Consider the following 14,135-nt stretch of genomic DNA (forward strand, 5'->3'; position numbering starts at 1 on the left):
ATAGGCTGAACTCTCAGTATGTGTCAATCAATCAACATAGGATTGTCTAGCTGCAGAACTGTAGCTCTCTGAGAAAATTGTAGGATATTATTTTATCAGAGAGCTACAGTTCTGCAGCTAAGGATCATCACTAACAAAACAACTGTAAATGTAAACACACACATATATAGAATCAGTTTAGTGCAATCAGAAATCAGGTACATGGTGGTAGAATCAAGCCCCCCCCCCCTTTTAAAAAAAAAATAAAAAAAAAATGATAATTTTCATGTGCAAATAAAGGTACATTGGGTGACTGTAAAATTGTAGTAAATGAGTATGTATGCTTTCAAAAATGTTGAAGATGACCCTACACCACACCCTCTAATTAAGGATTTTGAAGATTGGGTAAATTTTTTTTTTTTTACTATTTGCTTGTCAAGGATTTTAGACAAGTCAACTTACAGCTTCTCCTCCGGCTGCTCCTATTGAAAAACGTTCCACGTGCCCGGAAACTGTCGCATTCAAGATTTTGAAGCTACGTCAATTTGTTCGTTGAATACAGAATATAGTAAAATATATCAGCAGAGTACAAAAAGATAATGAAACGCGCAAAAATATGAGTGCCGCTTAGTAAGGCTTCCACTAAATAAGCTAAAATAACATTAACGGGAGACAAGACTACCGCTAAATTAGATTACCGCTAAAATAAGACAAGACTATCACTGAATGAGACTACCGTTAAAATAAGATTACCATGAGATAAGAGTACCGCTAAAATATGATTGCCACGAAATAAGATTACCGCTAAAATAAGAATACCGCTAAAATAAAATTACCACGAGATAAAACTACCGCTGAATAAGATTACCTCAAGATAAGGCTACCGCTAAAATAAGATTACCACGAGATAAAACTATAGCGCTAAAATGAGATTACCACAAGATCTAAGATCACCACTAAAATAAGATTACCACGAGATAAGACTACCGCGATTGAAAAACAAAACAAAAGATAAGACTACTACTAAGATAGCATTACCACGAGACAAGATCACCTCTGATTAAGAGTACCGCTAAATAAGATTACCACATGAAATACCGCTGAATAAAATCACCGCTAGAATAACATTACCACGAGATAAGACTACCGCTGAAATAAGATAACCATTGGATAAGATCACCGCTAAAATAAGGTTACCACGACATAAAACTACCGCGGAATAAGAGTAGGGCTGAAATAATACTACCACGGGAAAAGACTATCGCTGAATAAAATTACCGCCAAAATAAGATGACTTTGAGAAAGATTATCGCTGAATAAGAGTGCTTATTCATAGATTTTGACTACGGATTACTCAGTTTACCTGATCAAGACATAGGACTCATGGCGGATGTGACCGGTCGACATGGGATGCTTACTCCTCCTAGGCATCTGATAACACCTCTGGTATTGAGATTGATCACTGTTCGTTATCTTCACCTTTCATACACATGTAAACAGTAAATTCGCTAACTATAATTCTTTATTTAAAATTTTCTTTATTTCTTATAAATTCACCACACAGTCACATAAATCTACACGTTTTTTGATTCTTTCAATGACGCCAAAACTAACGACCACCCTGTAAACAGATCGGGAAGTGTGCAAAAGATTTTTCATAAATATTCATGGAGTACTTCAATGCAACATTTTAGCAAACACAAAAACTACCATAAATGCAATTCAGATGCCACATTAATTATTCAAATCAAAAGCCCAAAGATCTTGAGATTAAAAGCATTTTCTCTACATGAATAATTGAAAAGTATCTTTGAAATCAATTACAAAGTTTGAACGGAAAAGTATAACATTTGATTAAATCATTATTGAAAATACAGTAGTTGTTGTTTTTTTGTGACGTTTGGTCGCGAGACTGTCTTCCCTGTTATGCCCTATGACCGTGGAGTAACTTGCTTTCACGGGCTATACTAAATTACATAAGTACAACATATAAACATATACTATTTCAGCGAATAAAAAATAATGTAGCAATTGTAAATCAACATAGTTTTCGTAGTAACAAGTACAAATCATATTCAGATTTACATAATTCAAAAGACAAAACCAACTGTCACTTGAAAATCTGTACATATGGAATGGAATGATATTTTCACAAGTACACGTAGGCAGAATGTGCAAGTCATGATTTCTAGATGGAAATTCGTAAATAAACGACAGAAATATACAATGGAATATTGCACGAGAGATTTACCTGTAATGAAACATGATTTATTTGTAAAATAAATATCACAATCTAGCGTGCAACGATCGTTTTAAAATGAAACTAGTGTCTGATCTCTCAACAAGTCGCCTGTTAAATCATCTCACGAACTGGCCTTTCGATAATGATGTTTCGAAGGAATCGAACAATTACCAAATCTGCTTCGCTTTAGATACCATCAGCCTCAGTCTAGATTCAAAATAGAGGTCTCATTTCTGAAAGACCCGGGTAGGAAACTTCATTTTTACAGGTTGATCTGTACAGCTTCACCTTGGTAGATAGATATATATAGAGGATAATGTCGATAAGAACACCAGAGTAGGTGAATAAATCGTTAATAATGAACACTTATTGTCTCTGTGCTGTGCCACGTGTCGGTTGGTTCTATCATCCATATCTCCTACAATAAAAACCAAAATAATATGTCAGTGCTTCTCGGGAATATTGAAGTTTTTTCAGGAATATACAATAGAGTTTCACCTGAGAATCAGATGTTGAAATGATGTGATGGCCACGACATATACAAAACAAAAACAAAGCATTAGCCAATCCGTTCATTTTATCTCTCTCTCTCTCTCTCTCTCTCTTAAAAGTTTGATCCTAAAATTTTAGAACTTTTTTTTAGGGTGAAGTCTTTAACACTTCGCTCCTTTACAATGTTCATACACTCACTAACTATTTGGGCGTGAATAACGAGTTGCCGTTCTTTACTTTAGGTTTGTCTTTATGAAGAAAACAACAACGAAAGAAAATCAATGATTTTTACATTATCCTTGTTTTACCTCCAGCTTCTGCCACCGCTCTCTCTTTAGTATTACTCGCTGCTGAAAAAAGAAATTTCTGACTAGTCACTATGACTTGCTCTGTAATGAATACCTGTCAATCATTTTAATGATATAAGTTGTGAACTAAAATGTTTTGTTAACAAAAGTTAAAACACAAAAACACACGCAAAATAAATCCAAACTCTATTAAGTTACAAGGCAAAGACGAATGGTGTCAATTTAATCATTCCAAAGTGGGGGAAATGTAAATGTTTTTTCAGTGTAGGGTATTAACGAAATTGCAAGAAAGCATATCACGATATTTTAAATACAGTGTGGGAGTTTCTCGTATAAGAAAATGAAATTTCGAATACACCGTGTGTGCGAATATGATTAATATAAAATCATATAATGCGATTTATGGAATCATAGCCTCTCATACATAGCTTCTTCAAATCAAAATCAAATTTTCAGGTGAAGTGACCGCTAAAGTGAAATACGGAATTTAACCAAATAAGGCACGAAGACGGGGTATGACAGTCTACACGATACAATCCATATTTTTAAAGCAATTACAACAAAACTGAAACGGCGAAAACACTTACCATTAATCACCATCACGCTGTGGCTTTCAATCTTAAGATCAGTACTTCTACAGATATAAGATCCTGAATTATTCATTTTACTGCGTTCAATTTCTAAAGTACTAATAAGAGTCTTAGTCTCTGGACTATGAAATTTTGTAATGATAATTTCCTCTTGAACACTGCTCTGAATTTTAAGTCCATTGAAAAACCAATCGACATCTTCAGGCGCGTGTTGGACTCCCGTTGCATTGCAGGAGAGACGAATGGGATCTCCTTGGTCTACGAACTCCTCTCCAGAAAGAGACAGGGCTGAAAAAGCACAGATACGTCAATTTCACGTCTTTTCTGGAAAATGGTCATAGAGGGCTTCTTTTAAAAGTCATATCTATTGAAGATTTTTGCCGATCGAGTTTTACTTTTGTCTTGTCTTGTTTGTTGACAGGGTCACATGTTAAGTCCAAAGAGTCATCTGTTGCAAATTGACCTTGTTTCTCGACTTAAGTTAAGGTGCTTCAGTTCAAAAGTTGCTAAAGTTTTCTTGATTACGAATATGCCAGACAATTAAAACAAGTTGATAATAATGCCGAGAAAATAGCATATATCCTTTCGCAACTTAGACCAAATTAAAATAAAATAAAAGCAAATTTGGAAATTATAACATGGAAATCACTCTTCGTCCACAGATTTAACTCGGTTTTCTCTTTTATCGTAAAAACTATCAACTTTTTGTTAAAAGTTGGAAAACCAGATTAGCTCTATAATCCCATCAAGCAAAGCAACCCTGGTCCAATCTAAAACTTGGACGGTGTGCATTTTAAAAGCTGCAATATTTGCAAGCCTAAAAAAGCATGGATATTTTGTATGTACATAAACGTAATGTTCATACTGGTAGTAATTTTCGTTTCAAAACAGTTAATATTTTTTTTTTTATGTGACATGGTTAAGTTAGGTATCTGTCTTTACATGTAAAGATGCCCAAAGGTGTACACCTGTTGTCCTATTTAAAGCTTAAATCCATTTTCTGCATGTTATAGTGCATTGTTAGTTTGTGACTATGAATTGCTAATTTAGTGAAATCGGGTATGTGAAGATGGATCTAAAATTTGGATACTTCTGATTCTAAAACCAGTTTCTGATATACAATAGAGTAAAAAATAATGGCTTCTGTTTTATCTATTACAAAAATTTAAGAAAGTACATCAGTTTCTGTCCTGTGGTTAACTTTTTGAGGTTCTGCACATTGCAGTTTACGTACAAAATTTCCTCTTCTTCAAAGTTTAGATCCGCCCGTTCATAGAGTGGTGGTGTTAGAGTGAAATGACAGATAGTGTATGTTTGCCGAAAATTATTCTTAGCTGTAAACATTTGTTTTAAATTATGTACCTGGTCTGGGTATTCTTGTTGAGGCTGTAAGCAACGAAAACACACTTCAATAATCACAATGAATATATGAAATGATACAAAAACATCTGTAACAGTTGCTCTAACATATAATTGTTGGAACAAACTTTCCCGTAAATTTCACAGCTATTTGGCCGTGTATCCCCCTTGTATCAAAATTATTACTTTAAATATGTGATTTTTTTTCTCTTTTTATCACTATTTCATATTCTGTAGTCAATTTATACAGAAAATAAGCAAGGTGAGACACAAAGTTGCTTTTATTTGCTTTCCTTTTGTTTTGTTTTTTTAATGCGTATTGTTATGTAGCACACTGATTTGTAAATCTTTATCATTGATTTGATTGACCAATGGCATGTCGCATAACAAAACGCAAGTTTAAAAAAAGCCTTGGTTTTAGAGGTAGAGTTTTCGTTGGTTTTTTTGCTCCTAAGTGAGGAACTGGAAGCTCCACTAATCCCGATGATTAACTCTGCGATCGGTTTCTAGCCCATAGGAGCGAGGCTTATTTTTAACGTTTTGTAATGCGACATGCCATTGGTCAATCAAATCGATTTCAGTGAGAGATAAAAATAAATAAAATTGCCAATGGTGTTTCACATAATCAAACGCAAGTTTAAAATCCCCACTCCAATAGTACTAATTCTATGAAAGTCAGGATTTCCAGCCACACAGCTGGTGAGTGGGGTTATTTGCATGCACTAATTTTTTAATGCATTTAGATTGTCCAAAGCATCAAATCAACTTTGTTTCTCACCTTGTGTACATTCAAATACTTGACAAGAATGTTTACAAAATGATAATAAAACGTTTTAGAAATGTTAATGAAAAGAGAGAAAATTTAGCCAAAGTACTCTCAATAACCCACAATCTGTTCTTCAATTACTGTACAGTACGGGGCAGTCATGAATTGTATTATCAACATTCTAGATCAATTGTTAATCTTGTGTAATGATTGCAATGCCATGAAAAGTCACGTGATTCACGACCGTGAGCTGTTATATAACCACTTAGGAGGAGGAGGAGGAGGGGGGGGGGGGGGGTATGCAGAGCCGAGCAAATTAATCCGAGGTGTAATTAACTCAAAAATGGAGTTTGCAAAAGTAAGCAAACTGAAAGAGCTGATAATTGAATAAATAAGAATGAAAGAGATTATATGCAACTTTGTAAAAGTAATGTAAGGAACTCACATGAGTATGTGGGTTTGCCCATTGGTGCATCTGAAATTTTTAAAAAATCCACATTTGTCATTGCAATAACTGACTTATTTTTTTATTAGATTAATTTCAAACTTTGAAAGGCATATAGAAATTCAAAATACATGAAAACAAAACACTTGTACAAATCAAATTTCGTTCACATTTTCATATTTTTCTTTTCCAGATATGCCGCTACATAAATAGGAATGTCACATCAAATTAGGGGGAAATTTCCAATAGAATAACCTACCGACGACGTTAAGCGTAACATCGATGCTCATCTCTTCCTGTGTACTAACTTGACATTCGAACACTCCCGCGTGGTGTTTCTGTACGTTTTTGATGACGAGGTCGTAGTGCGGGCTGTTGGCGGGATGACTCACACTGTATGCACCACTTCCTACGAATACGAATGTACCGACAGTGATGACGTGCTTCTGGTTTCTATTTCTCCAGATTACCTGTTAAAAACGAACACGTATGACGTAATGAGGATTTTCACTTCCATATATTTTAAGAATATTGTACGTGGATTTTGAACCTGTCATATAACAACTAGAAATGAAAACAGAACAAGCAGACGACAATTTGCATCATTTCGCACCGAAATAAAGAAAACATGCCACCATATCAAACTCAGAAGCGAAATATATCTTCAAAGTGACCATCTCTACAATAATGCTAGACAATCGCAGTTTTATTTAAGACAAAACGACAGAACAAAACGTCGACAATATTCAAGCGAAAAAACGACAAATGCAACCTGCAGATAAACGACGGGCATTCTGTCGTCTTTTCGCCCCAAGAATTTGCGAATTTTTGTCCTCTTTTCGCCGCTCTGATTTGCCATTCTTGCAATTTTTTCCAGACCTTGATAAAACACTACCCAATTGTATCAAACGCCTAAACATTTTTAATTCAAACTCGTTTAAAAATAAGTAATCTACTGGTCGCCATGCATAAAGTAATATCTTAACTTCATAGATGCCGAATTTCTAGTCATATGGTCTTAGAAGAGCAGAGATTTCGCGATTTCACTTGTTTATTTTTACTCGGACATTTACTGTTCCGGGTCAACCGTTGACTTTTCCTCTACGACAGCGAAATTCAGACAAGCGGGACAAATTTCACATCTATTGCACGGAATTTCATAGCCTATGCTACTTACTCATATTTCAATAAAGTTCTCTATGTATGCTATATCTGGGTCTTTTATTCTGCAACAACGTCGTCTGCTAACAAAACCAGCCAATTTGTCAATACCAAAGTCCACAAGAAAGACCGAGTCTAATTGGATGCTTGTTATCCAATACAAAAAGTGTCTATTATCTAGGTTTATTTGGCGAAATATTTCAACAAAAACATGTGCCTCGTGTCCTGGTAAATAGGAAACACGGAAACAGCATTTTAAGATTATACATAGATATCAAATTCAATTGTTACTAAACCTTTCCATTGTTGTCTTAAATATTCTAATTGGCTATTTTTTTTCTATATACATGTAACTGTATGTAAAACTATGATCCCCAATTGTGGCCCCATCCTACCACGAGGACCATGATTTGAACAAACTTGAATCTACTCTATATCAGGCAATTTTCACGTAAATTCCATCTCATCTAGCCCTTATTGAGAAAATTTTGAAATGGTAACATTTTGGACCCCCCCCCCCCCCCCCCACTTATCAAGGTCAAAGTTCGATACCTTTCTTTATTCATGGTTATGAGGAGTTTCGGGTCAAAACAGACTTGACCCTTGTGACTCCGATTATACCTAAGAAGCATATATTATAATCTAGTTTGTGCACTGGTTGTTCTATTCACAGTTCCACCGATAAATTTCGTAGAGTTCAATAGGGGTATATTATTGGACCCTAGGTATATTATTGGAGGTCTTGACGTTCCAAAATAGTGACTGTATTGTCCATTTTCGCGTCTTAGCTCAACAGGGTGTTTCATGTCCTAAAGCTCCCCGAATTTTCCAAAGTAAGGTATGTACTAGTTTTCTTGTTAATTGGACTTGATCATTATGATCAATCCTAATTTGAAAGTTGATACACGTATATTGAAGCTTAACGTTAGAAGAAACCAACATTAAAAAAAAAGAAGCAAATTAGGGAAGCGACGAAAATACAACACAAAAAAGCAGCAGATTTGCGGTATTTTTATCGTTTCCCCCCTGAATTTAGTCGTCTTTTCGGACTGCCGTTAGACGAAAAAGCGTCAATGGCAGAAACCATCCACCATAGCTTGCGTTTACGACCAGCCAACTTCACATTCCATGGTGATTTTGCTAATATGCGACATATTGTTTGCACACTACAAAAACTTTGATTTATTGCTTTCGTTTTTGAACTACTAGATTTAGCCTGAAGGAAAGTTGTAAGATGCAGTTATTTCAAATTTATAGCGTGTATGGAATAGATGACTTTTGGTTTATTTTTCTTTAGACTGATTGATTGTGTGTCTGACGTCCCTTCGAAATATTTTCATTCATATTGTGACATCACTTATATATATAAAAGATATTCTATCAACATTGGAAAGTACTAGAATTTTAAAAAAAGATGCATTTCATCATTGAAAAGCACGATCTGGTTTAAATGAAGGACAGTTGGCACTCTGTGCAAAGGTTTTCATTAAAGTACTCTTGGTCGATGGCATTGAGGACAGAGTTAACAGCGCTGCACAATGAAAAGTCTATATAAAAGCATGATGGGGAATGATTTGCAAATTCATATTCTTGAGAATTATTTCGTGGAAAGAAAACGAGTAGCTTACTGTTGGTAAGAGGTCATCCTCATCGGAAATCAATAAAACGCGAAACAGATTTTATAAAGCTTATATTAAAAACAGATATATCATTCCATAGCCTTGTTAAGTACTTTATTGTTTCATGCGACAGGTTCAATTGATTTTTTTTTTCTATGAACATATGTTACGCTGAGGAAGTGATTTGAAAAGGAAAATCTCTTAGCTATCACTTTGTTTCTTTGCTCGCCCCGATATTTCATACCACAATTCTTTAGTTATCAATTTGTTACACTTCCGATTGCCTTCAGGATCAAGAAACTATCCTAATTTCAAAAAGATGCTTTCTTTCAAGTGGACTTTAAATTTGAACTATGACGTCATTAATATATCATCGGGTCTAAATGCATTCAAATAGTCCATAAAGCATTTGAATTGCACATGTTAAAAGAGAACATATTTGATCTTTCATCTGATGAAGATCAACACATTTACAGATGTTGCTTCTTTATGCGAGATCATAAATATCAAATCCAGACGCCAATGGCCATGTTGCATTCTTGAGAATACCGTAATCTAACTTTAATTTACATAACAACGCTAGACTTTTATATATACACTGTAACAATCCATCAATAAATTCTAGCCTGCTTGCTTTTCCTACGATATTACTATCCATTTGTTTGAATCCCCATATCCAACCAATAAACTGGGATGAGTTGCATGGTTTCTTACACGACTGATACAATGTATCACACTTGTCATGTTGCAGTAAATTTTATCATTGATGTCTAGCTGCTTTTTTTTTTTGCTTAAAGATAAAAACAAGAATGCACATGTAATGCTTATAAAAATTGGCCAAGATGAACCGTAGTTTTGCAGATACCAAACATGATTGTTACTTTATTATTTTTCTTGACAATTGAGGTTCTATATATGTGGAATGTATAATTTGATTTCAATTGTAAAACGTTATTTGAATGGTTTATTTGACTTTATCAACAGTAAACTGAGTTCACATCAAGTCTCTTGAATGACGTCAAAATGCGTTTGGCTCCTCTGTTTCTGAGACAATATTGTTCCTCGTTATGATTAAGTTTTCTGTCTAATTATTCGCTAAATTACATTGAATGTGTCTTAAAACAATAAACTATAAACAATGAATGTATTTTCTAATATTTTTTTTTACGGTGAAAACAAATTGGGACAATCTACGCTTTCGCTTCGAGATCTATATTGCGTAAACTGTTGGTAGCACTAGCTTGCTATATTTCATAAAATGAGTAGAAATTATACTTTAATTCCTTGAATTATTTTTCGAATACAAAATCGTCCAGAACAATAAATTTCTGCATTATGTTATGTCATTTCATGAATTTGACAAAGTCTTTTCAAATTCTTTGCATTTATCTTTCATTCAGTGATAGTAATAATATTTCTGCTCTTTCCCACCTTGATAGCGATTGATAGAAATAAATAAGAATTGAATTTATTTTCCTTTCAAATTTACTGTGCTAAAATTGGAATCTTGTGTAAATACAAGTTGAATAATGTTTATGATTAATTGAATACATATTTTGTTGCAATTATAGACCGCTTATTGTCTGAATTTATAAGATATTTACAATCTCTTTATATCTGCACATTTTCTTGATCTATTCATACTAGTTAGTCAATGAAATAGCAACTATTTTGATTTAACACTTCAATTGTGGTCCCTTAGTTAAATTGAGATTTTAAAGAGATTTTACCTAATGTTTACTGATAGCCTCTAGTTTGGAACACTTTATTTTGGCATGGGGCCGCTTTACAAGCTATCGTTGCACACTACAATAGATGACAAACCTCTTTGGTTCCAAGATTTTCCACCGAGCACTCCAACAGGGCTGTCTCTCCCACGTGATAAGTTACGTTACGCTTGCTGGGATTGAAAGATGGGTGAATGACTGAAGTGCTTTTAAAACCATGAAACTGAGCTGCAAAAAGAAAACAACCCTACATGAAATTTGTAAAGGAATAAATTCTAGTCCTAGAACAGTAAATAATAGAGATTATTTGATTTTATATCAAATAGTCCGTATTAATTTTGATACACTCTGTATTTCGGGTCTTCATGACTTAATCTGCTAAATATTGTATGCTCTACGTCACACTTGGTACTCTCTGAGACCGAACCCATTCATTCGACAGTTAGAACGCTGGCGTCCGTTCGGGTGTTTTACTGGGCCCCCAGTGTACCCCTTACAAGTTGAGTTAAACTGGCACACTGGGTGACTCCCCAGTTACCCCACAAAAATTCACATGCGGCCGAGCATTGTCCATTTTATGTATCACCCGAATGTACCGTTACTGTAAATAATTCATAAATTGGTAAATGTATGCTTGTGTCTTTTATTTACTGCAACGAGCCATGGAAATCTAAATTACAAGCCAGTATGCAATTTAGTATGTCATTTTGGATATTTATCTATCAAGGTGGATTCTTTAATTAATCACTGTTCAAAATCGCACCAAGACTGTGGAATAATCATTTGTAGTAAAGCAAAATTATCAATATTAGAATATGATCGTTTTTATTAAAAATACTGAGTAACAAAACATTTTTCCTCTTGAATTTCTTTTCTCCAAGGCATTTCAAAGAATTGCGATCTCTTGTTTTGAGCATTTCCCCCCAAAGAGAATCAATCAATGTATTGTGGTATCGAAACGAATTGAGGTAACAAGGAATATACACGGATATGTTTGTGTGTCCGACTGACGGACACATGGGTGAGTGAGATTTAATGTCCACATATGCGATTAATCGGCAAGATTTGTTTCGATGAAACGACCGCCATGGTCACATAATGATGTGCAGATGGTGGTCAGTAGGAGAGATAAAATACGTCAATCAGAAGATGTCGGTAAGTATGTAATTAAGGATACTGTGGTATTGATTGATTTATTGAAGCCTGGGGTAGTTCTAAATATACCTCGACTTCTTGACTTCTCATAAAAGATCTTACCACACTCACACACGAAAAAGAAACTCATGAATTGCTAAAGATCAAACGATATATTTTGCTTGAAATGTTCTTAATATTAATTTACTTATTCATTACTCTCACACTTTCACATAAAGTCTCACTTTCCTTTTTTTTCTTACATAAAGATTTTTCATCAAAATTATAACATACGTATTGCTTTATATACAGCCACGATTTGTATTCAAGATGCATGCACGTCGTTTGATGTAATAAAGTATTTATGCATGCCATTTCTCTTTTCAATATTCTCGGTCCAGCTTTGCCCATCAACAGGCGCTTCTGGTGGCTTATACACTATTGTTATCAAGGACGAACATTTTATCCACAGCTTTGTCTTGTCTAATCAATGTATCTATTAAAATACCATCGTCCCAAAGGAGGCAAAATTGCGAAAGAATTCGGTAATCTTTTCAATGTTATCGACGTTGAGGATGTTTAACATACTGGTGCTGTTTTTCTCGAACCGTGGCATGCGTGGGTAAGGATCTGTCTTCTGTTTTATCTCGGCCCGCGGAGAAGGGTACATGTCTTCTGGTTTTTCCCCTCAAACCATGGGTAAGGGTCTATTTCTTGGGGGGGGGGGGGGGGTGTCTCAGAACACGGGTCTATTCTGTTTTTGCGGACTGTGTGGAATAGTCTCCTTTTTGCCTTTTTTCTTAGAACGTGAGGAATAACCTATTTCTTCTAGTTTGCTCTTAGACCGCGAGGAGTGGTATGGTTCTTCCGTTCTTTCTGGGACATTGGGGAGGGTTTATTTCTTCTATTCTTTTCCTGACCTTAGGGAAGGGTCTATTTTTCTTGAGAGACGTTTCAAAATGTGGGGTTTTTTTTGTTGGTTTTTTTTATTTGCTTGTTCACTTGTAATTGCTAAGACAAAAATTCAAAGAATCAAGTATGTGTACTTATCTGTGATAATTATTGCAGATTGTTTTCTCACTAGGGTTTGTGTAATAGATTAGATACAAGCGCATCCATCACCTGTGAGTGGGTAGAAAATAATATCCTTTCTTTACCAAGTGTGGAATAATGGAAAAAAGACCTTATGATCTACCACGAAAGATTACACCACAGCATGCAATTCTTTCATTAAGCCTCGCAAGTTCTACCAAACTAGTGATATATATATATATATATATATATATATATATATATATATATATATATATATATATATGATGCACACACAAGAAATCATATACAAATGGTCGCCGAATATCAATGGGGAAAATAATGTGCGTTCATCGAAAATGACGGATTCATCATTAGTTTTCCATACATGAAAATACCCGGGAGTATTTGGTGCCAAAGTCTATATGAGAAGCAACGCTCCTTTTATCATAACATTTTCATTCGTGTCTCTGATGAGAAAACGTCACATTTTCAGTTAACGTTTAGCATGAAGTTAAAAAAATCAATTTGTACGTGATAAAGAAAACCCTCAATGAAAGATTCTAGAATGTGAAAGACTCTGGGTAAAATCAAGCCCTCTTTGATATGATAAGAATCACATTTTCAATTCAAATATAATTCATATAAAAGTAAGGCACACTTTGTTACTGAATACAGATACATCACAGCTCCTGCTGTGGGTGAATCAGGCATTACTGAATAATGTGAATGTACGGAGTTTACGTCAAAAATTACTAAATATTCTGCCATATATTTATCTTTGTTGTATTTTAACACGACGTGTCTCAATAATATATAATTTTTCCTGACATTCCACGAACAATTCACTTGCATTCTATTTCGTTTCTACAAAACAATTTTATTGTATATTACCCTATTTTGAGTTCCTGTTTGTAACAAGTAAAAATGTAATGTTACTGTAAGTTGTATAAACGGACATTACTGTAGCAAAGAAGGATAAAAAAAAAATTGGAGCAGTTGAATATCGAACCTGGGACACTTGCATTACTAGTTACGTAATCTAACCACCGAGCTACACAGACCTATACACAAAGTATAGTAATGTTACTACAATATGAAATTTAAACCTATTTTGGAAATCATACAAGAACTATTCATATCGAGAAGATAAAAAAAATGCTTTTAGAGAAAATGTTAGAAACGTCGCGTATATCCTTAACTTCAATATTTTGCATGTCTATTCTATATATATATATATATATAATTCAATAAAAAAAAAAAAAAGCAGGAAAATATACA

At 34.4% G+C, this 14,135-nt stretch overlaps 1 protein-coding gene across 14 annotated transcripts in view; it reads right to left on the reverse strand.

The window, feature by feature from the left end:
• Positions 1 to 1,497: 1,497 nt before the first annotated feature.
• Positions 1,498 to 14,135, reverse strand: part of LOC125650510 (MAM domain-containing glycosylphosphatidylinositol anchor protein 1-like) — a 46,618-nt gene continuing 33,980 nt past the window's right edge. For 4 of the 14 annotated variants that reach the window (XM_048878875.2, XM_056164821.1, XM_048878873.2 and 1 more), the window contains 7 exons: positions 10,786 to 10,916; positions 6,441 to 6,651; positions 6,182 to 6,211; positions 4,974 to 4,997; positions 3,609 to 3,899; positions 3,022 to 3,063; positions 1,498 to 2,639 (listed from right to left, as the gene is read on the reverse strand). In XM_048878875.2, the coding sequence (XP_048734832.2) occupies positions 2,506 to 2,639; positions 3,022 to 3,063; positions 3,609 to 3,899; positions 4,974 to 4,997; positions 6,182 to 6,211; positions 6,441 to 6,651; positions 10,786 to 10,916 (863 nt within the window). In that variant the 3' untranslated portion in view covers positions 1,498 to 2,505. Of the gene's footprint in view, positions 2,640 to 3,005; positions 3,064 to 3,608; positions 3,900 to 4,973; positions 4,998 to 6,181; positions 6,212 to 6,440; positions 6,652 to 10,785; positions 10,917 to 14,135 lie in introns of all 14 variants that reach the window. The other 10 variants (XM_056164825.1, XM_056164826.1, XM_048878877.2 and 7 more) reach the window with 5 other exon arrangements.

This window comes from Ostrea edulis, chromosome 5 (genome assembly GCF_947568905.1).
Source record: "Ostrea edulis chromosome 5, xbOstEdul1.1, whole genome shotgun sequence".
Taxonomy (NCBI): Eukaryota; Metazoa; Mollusca; class Bivalvia; order Ostreida; family Ostreidae; genus Ostrea; species Ostrea edulis.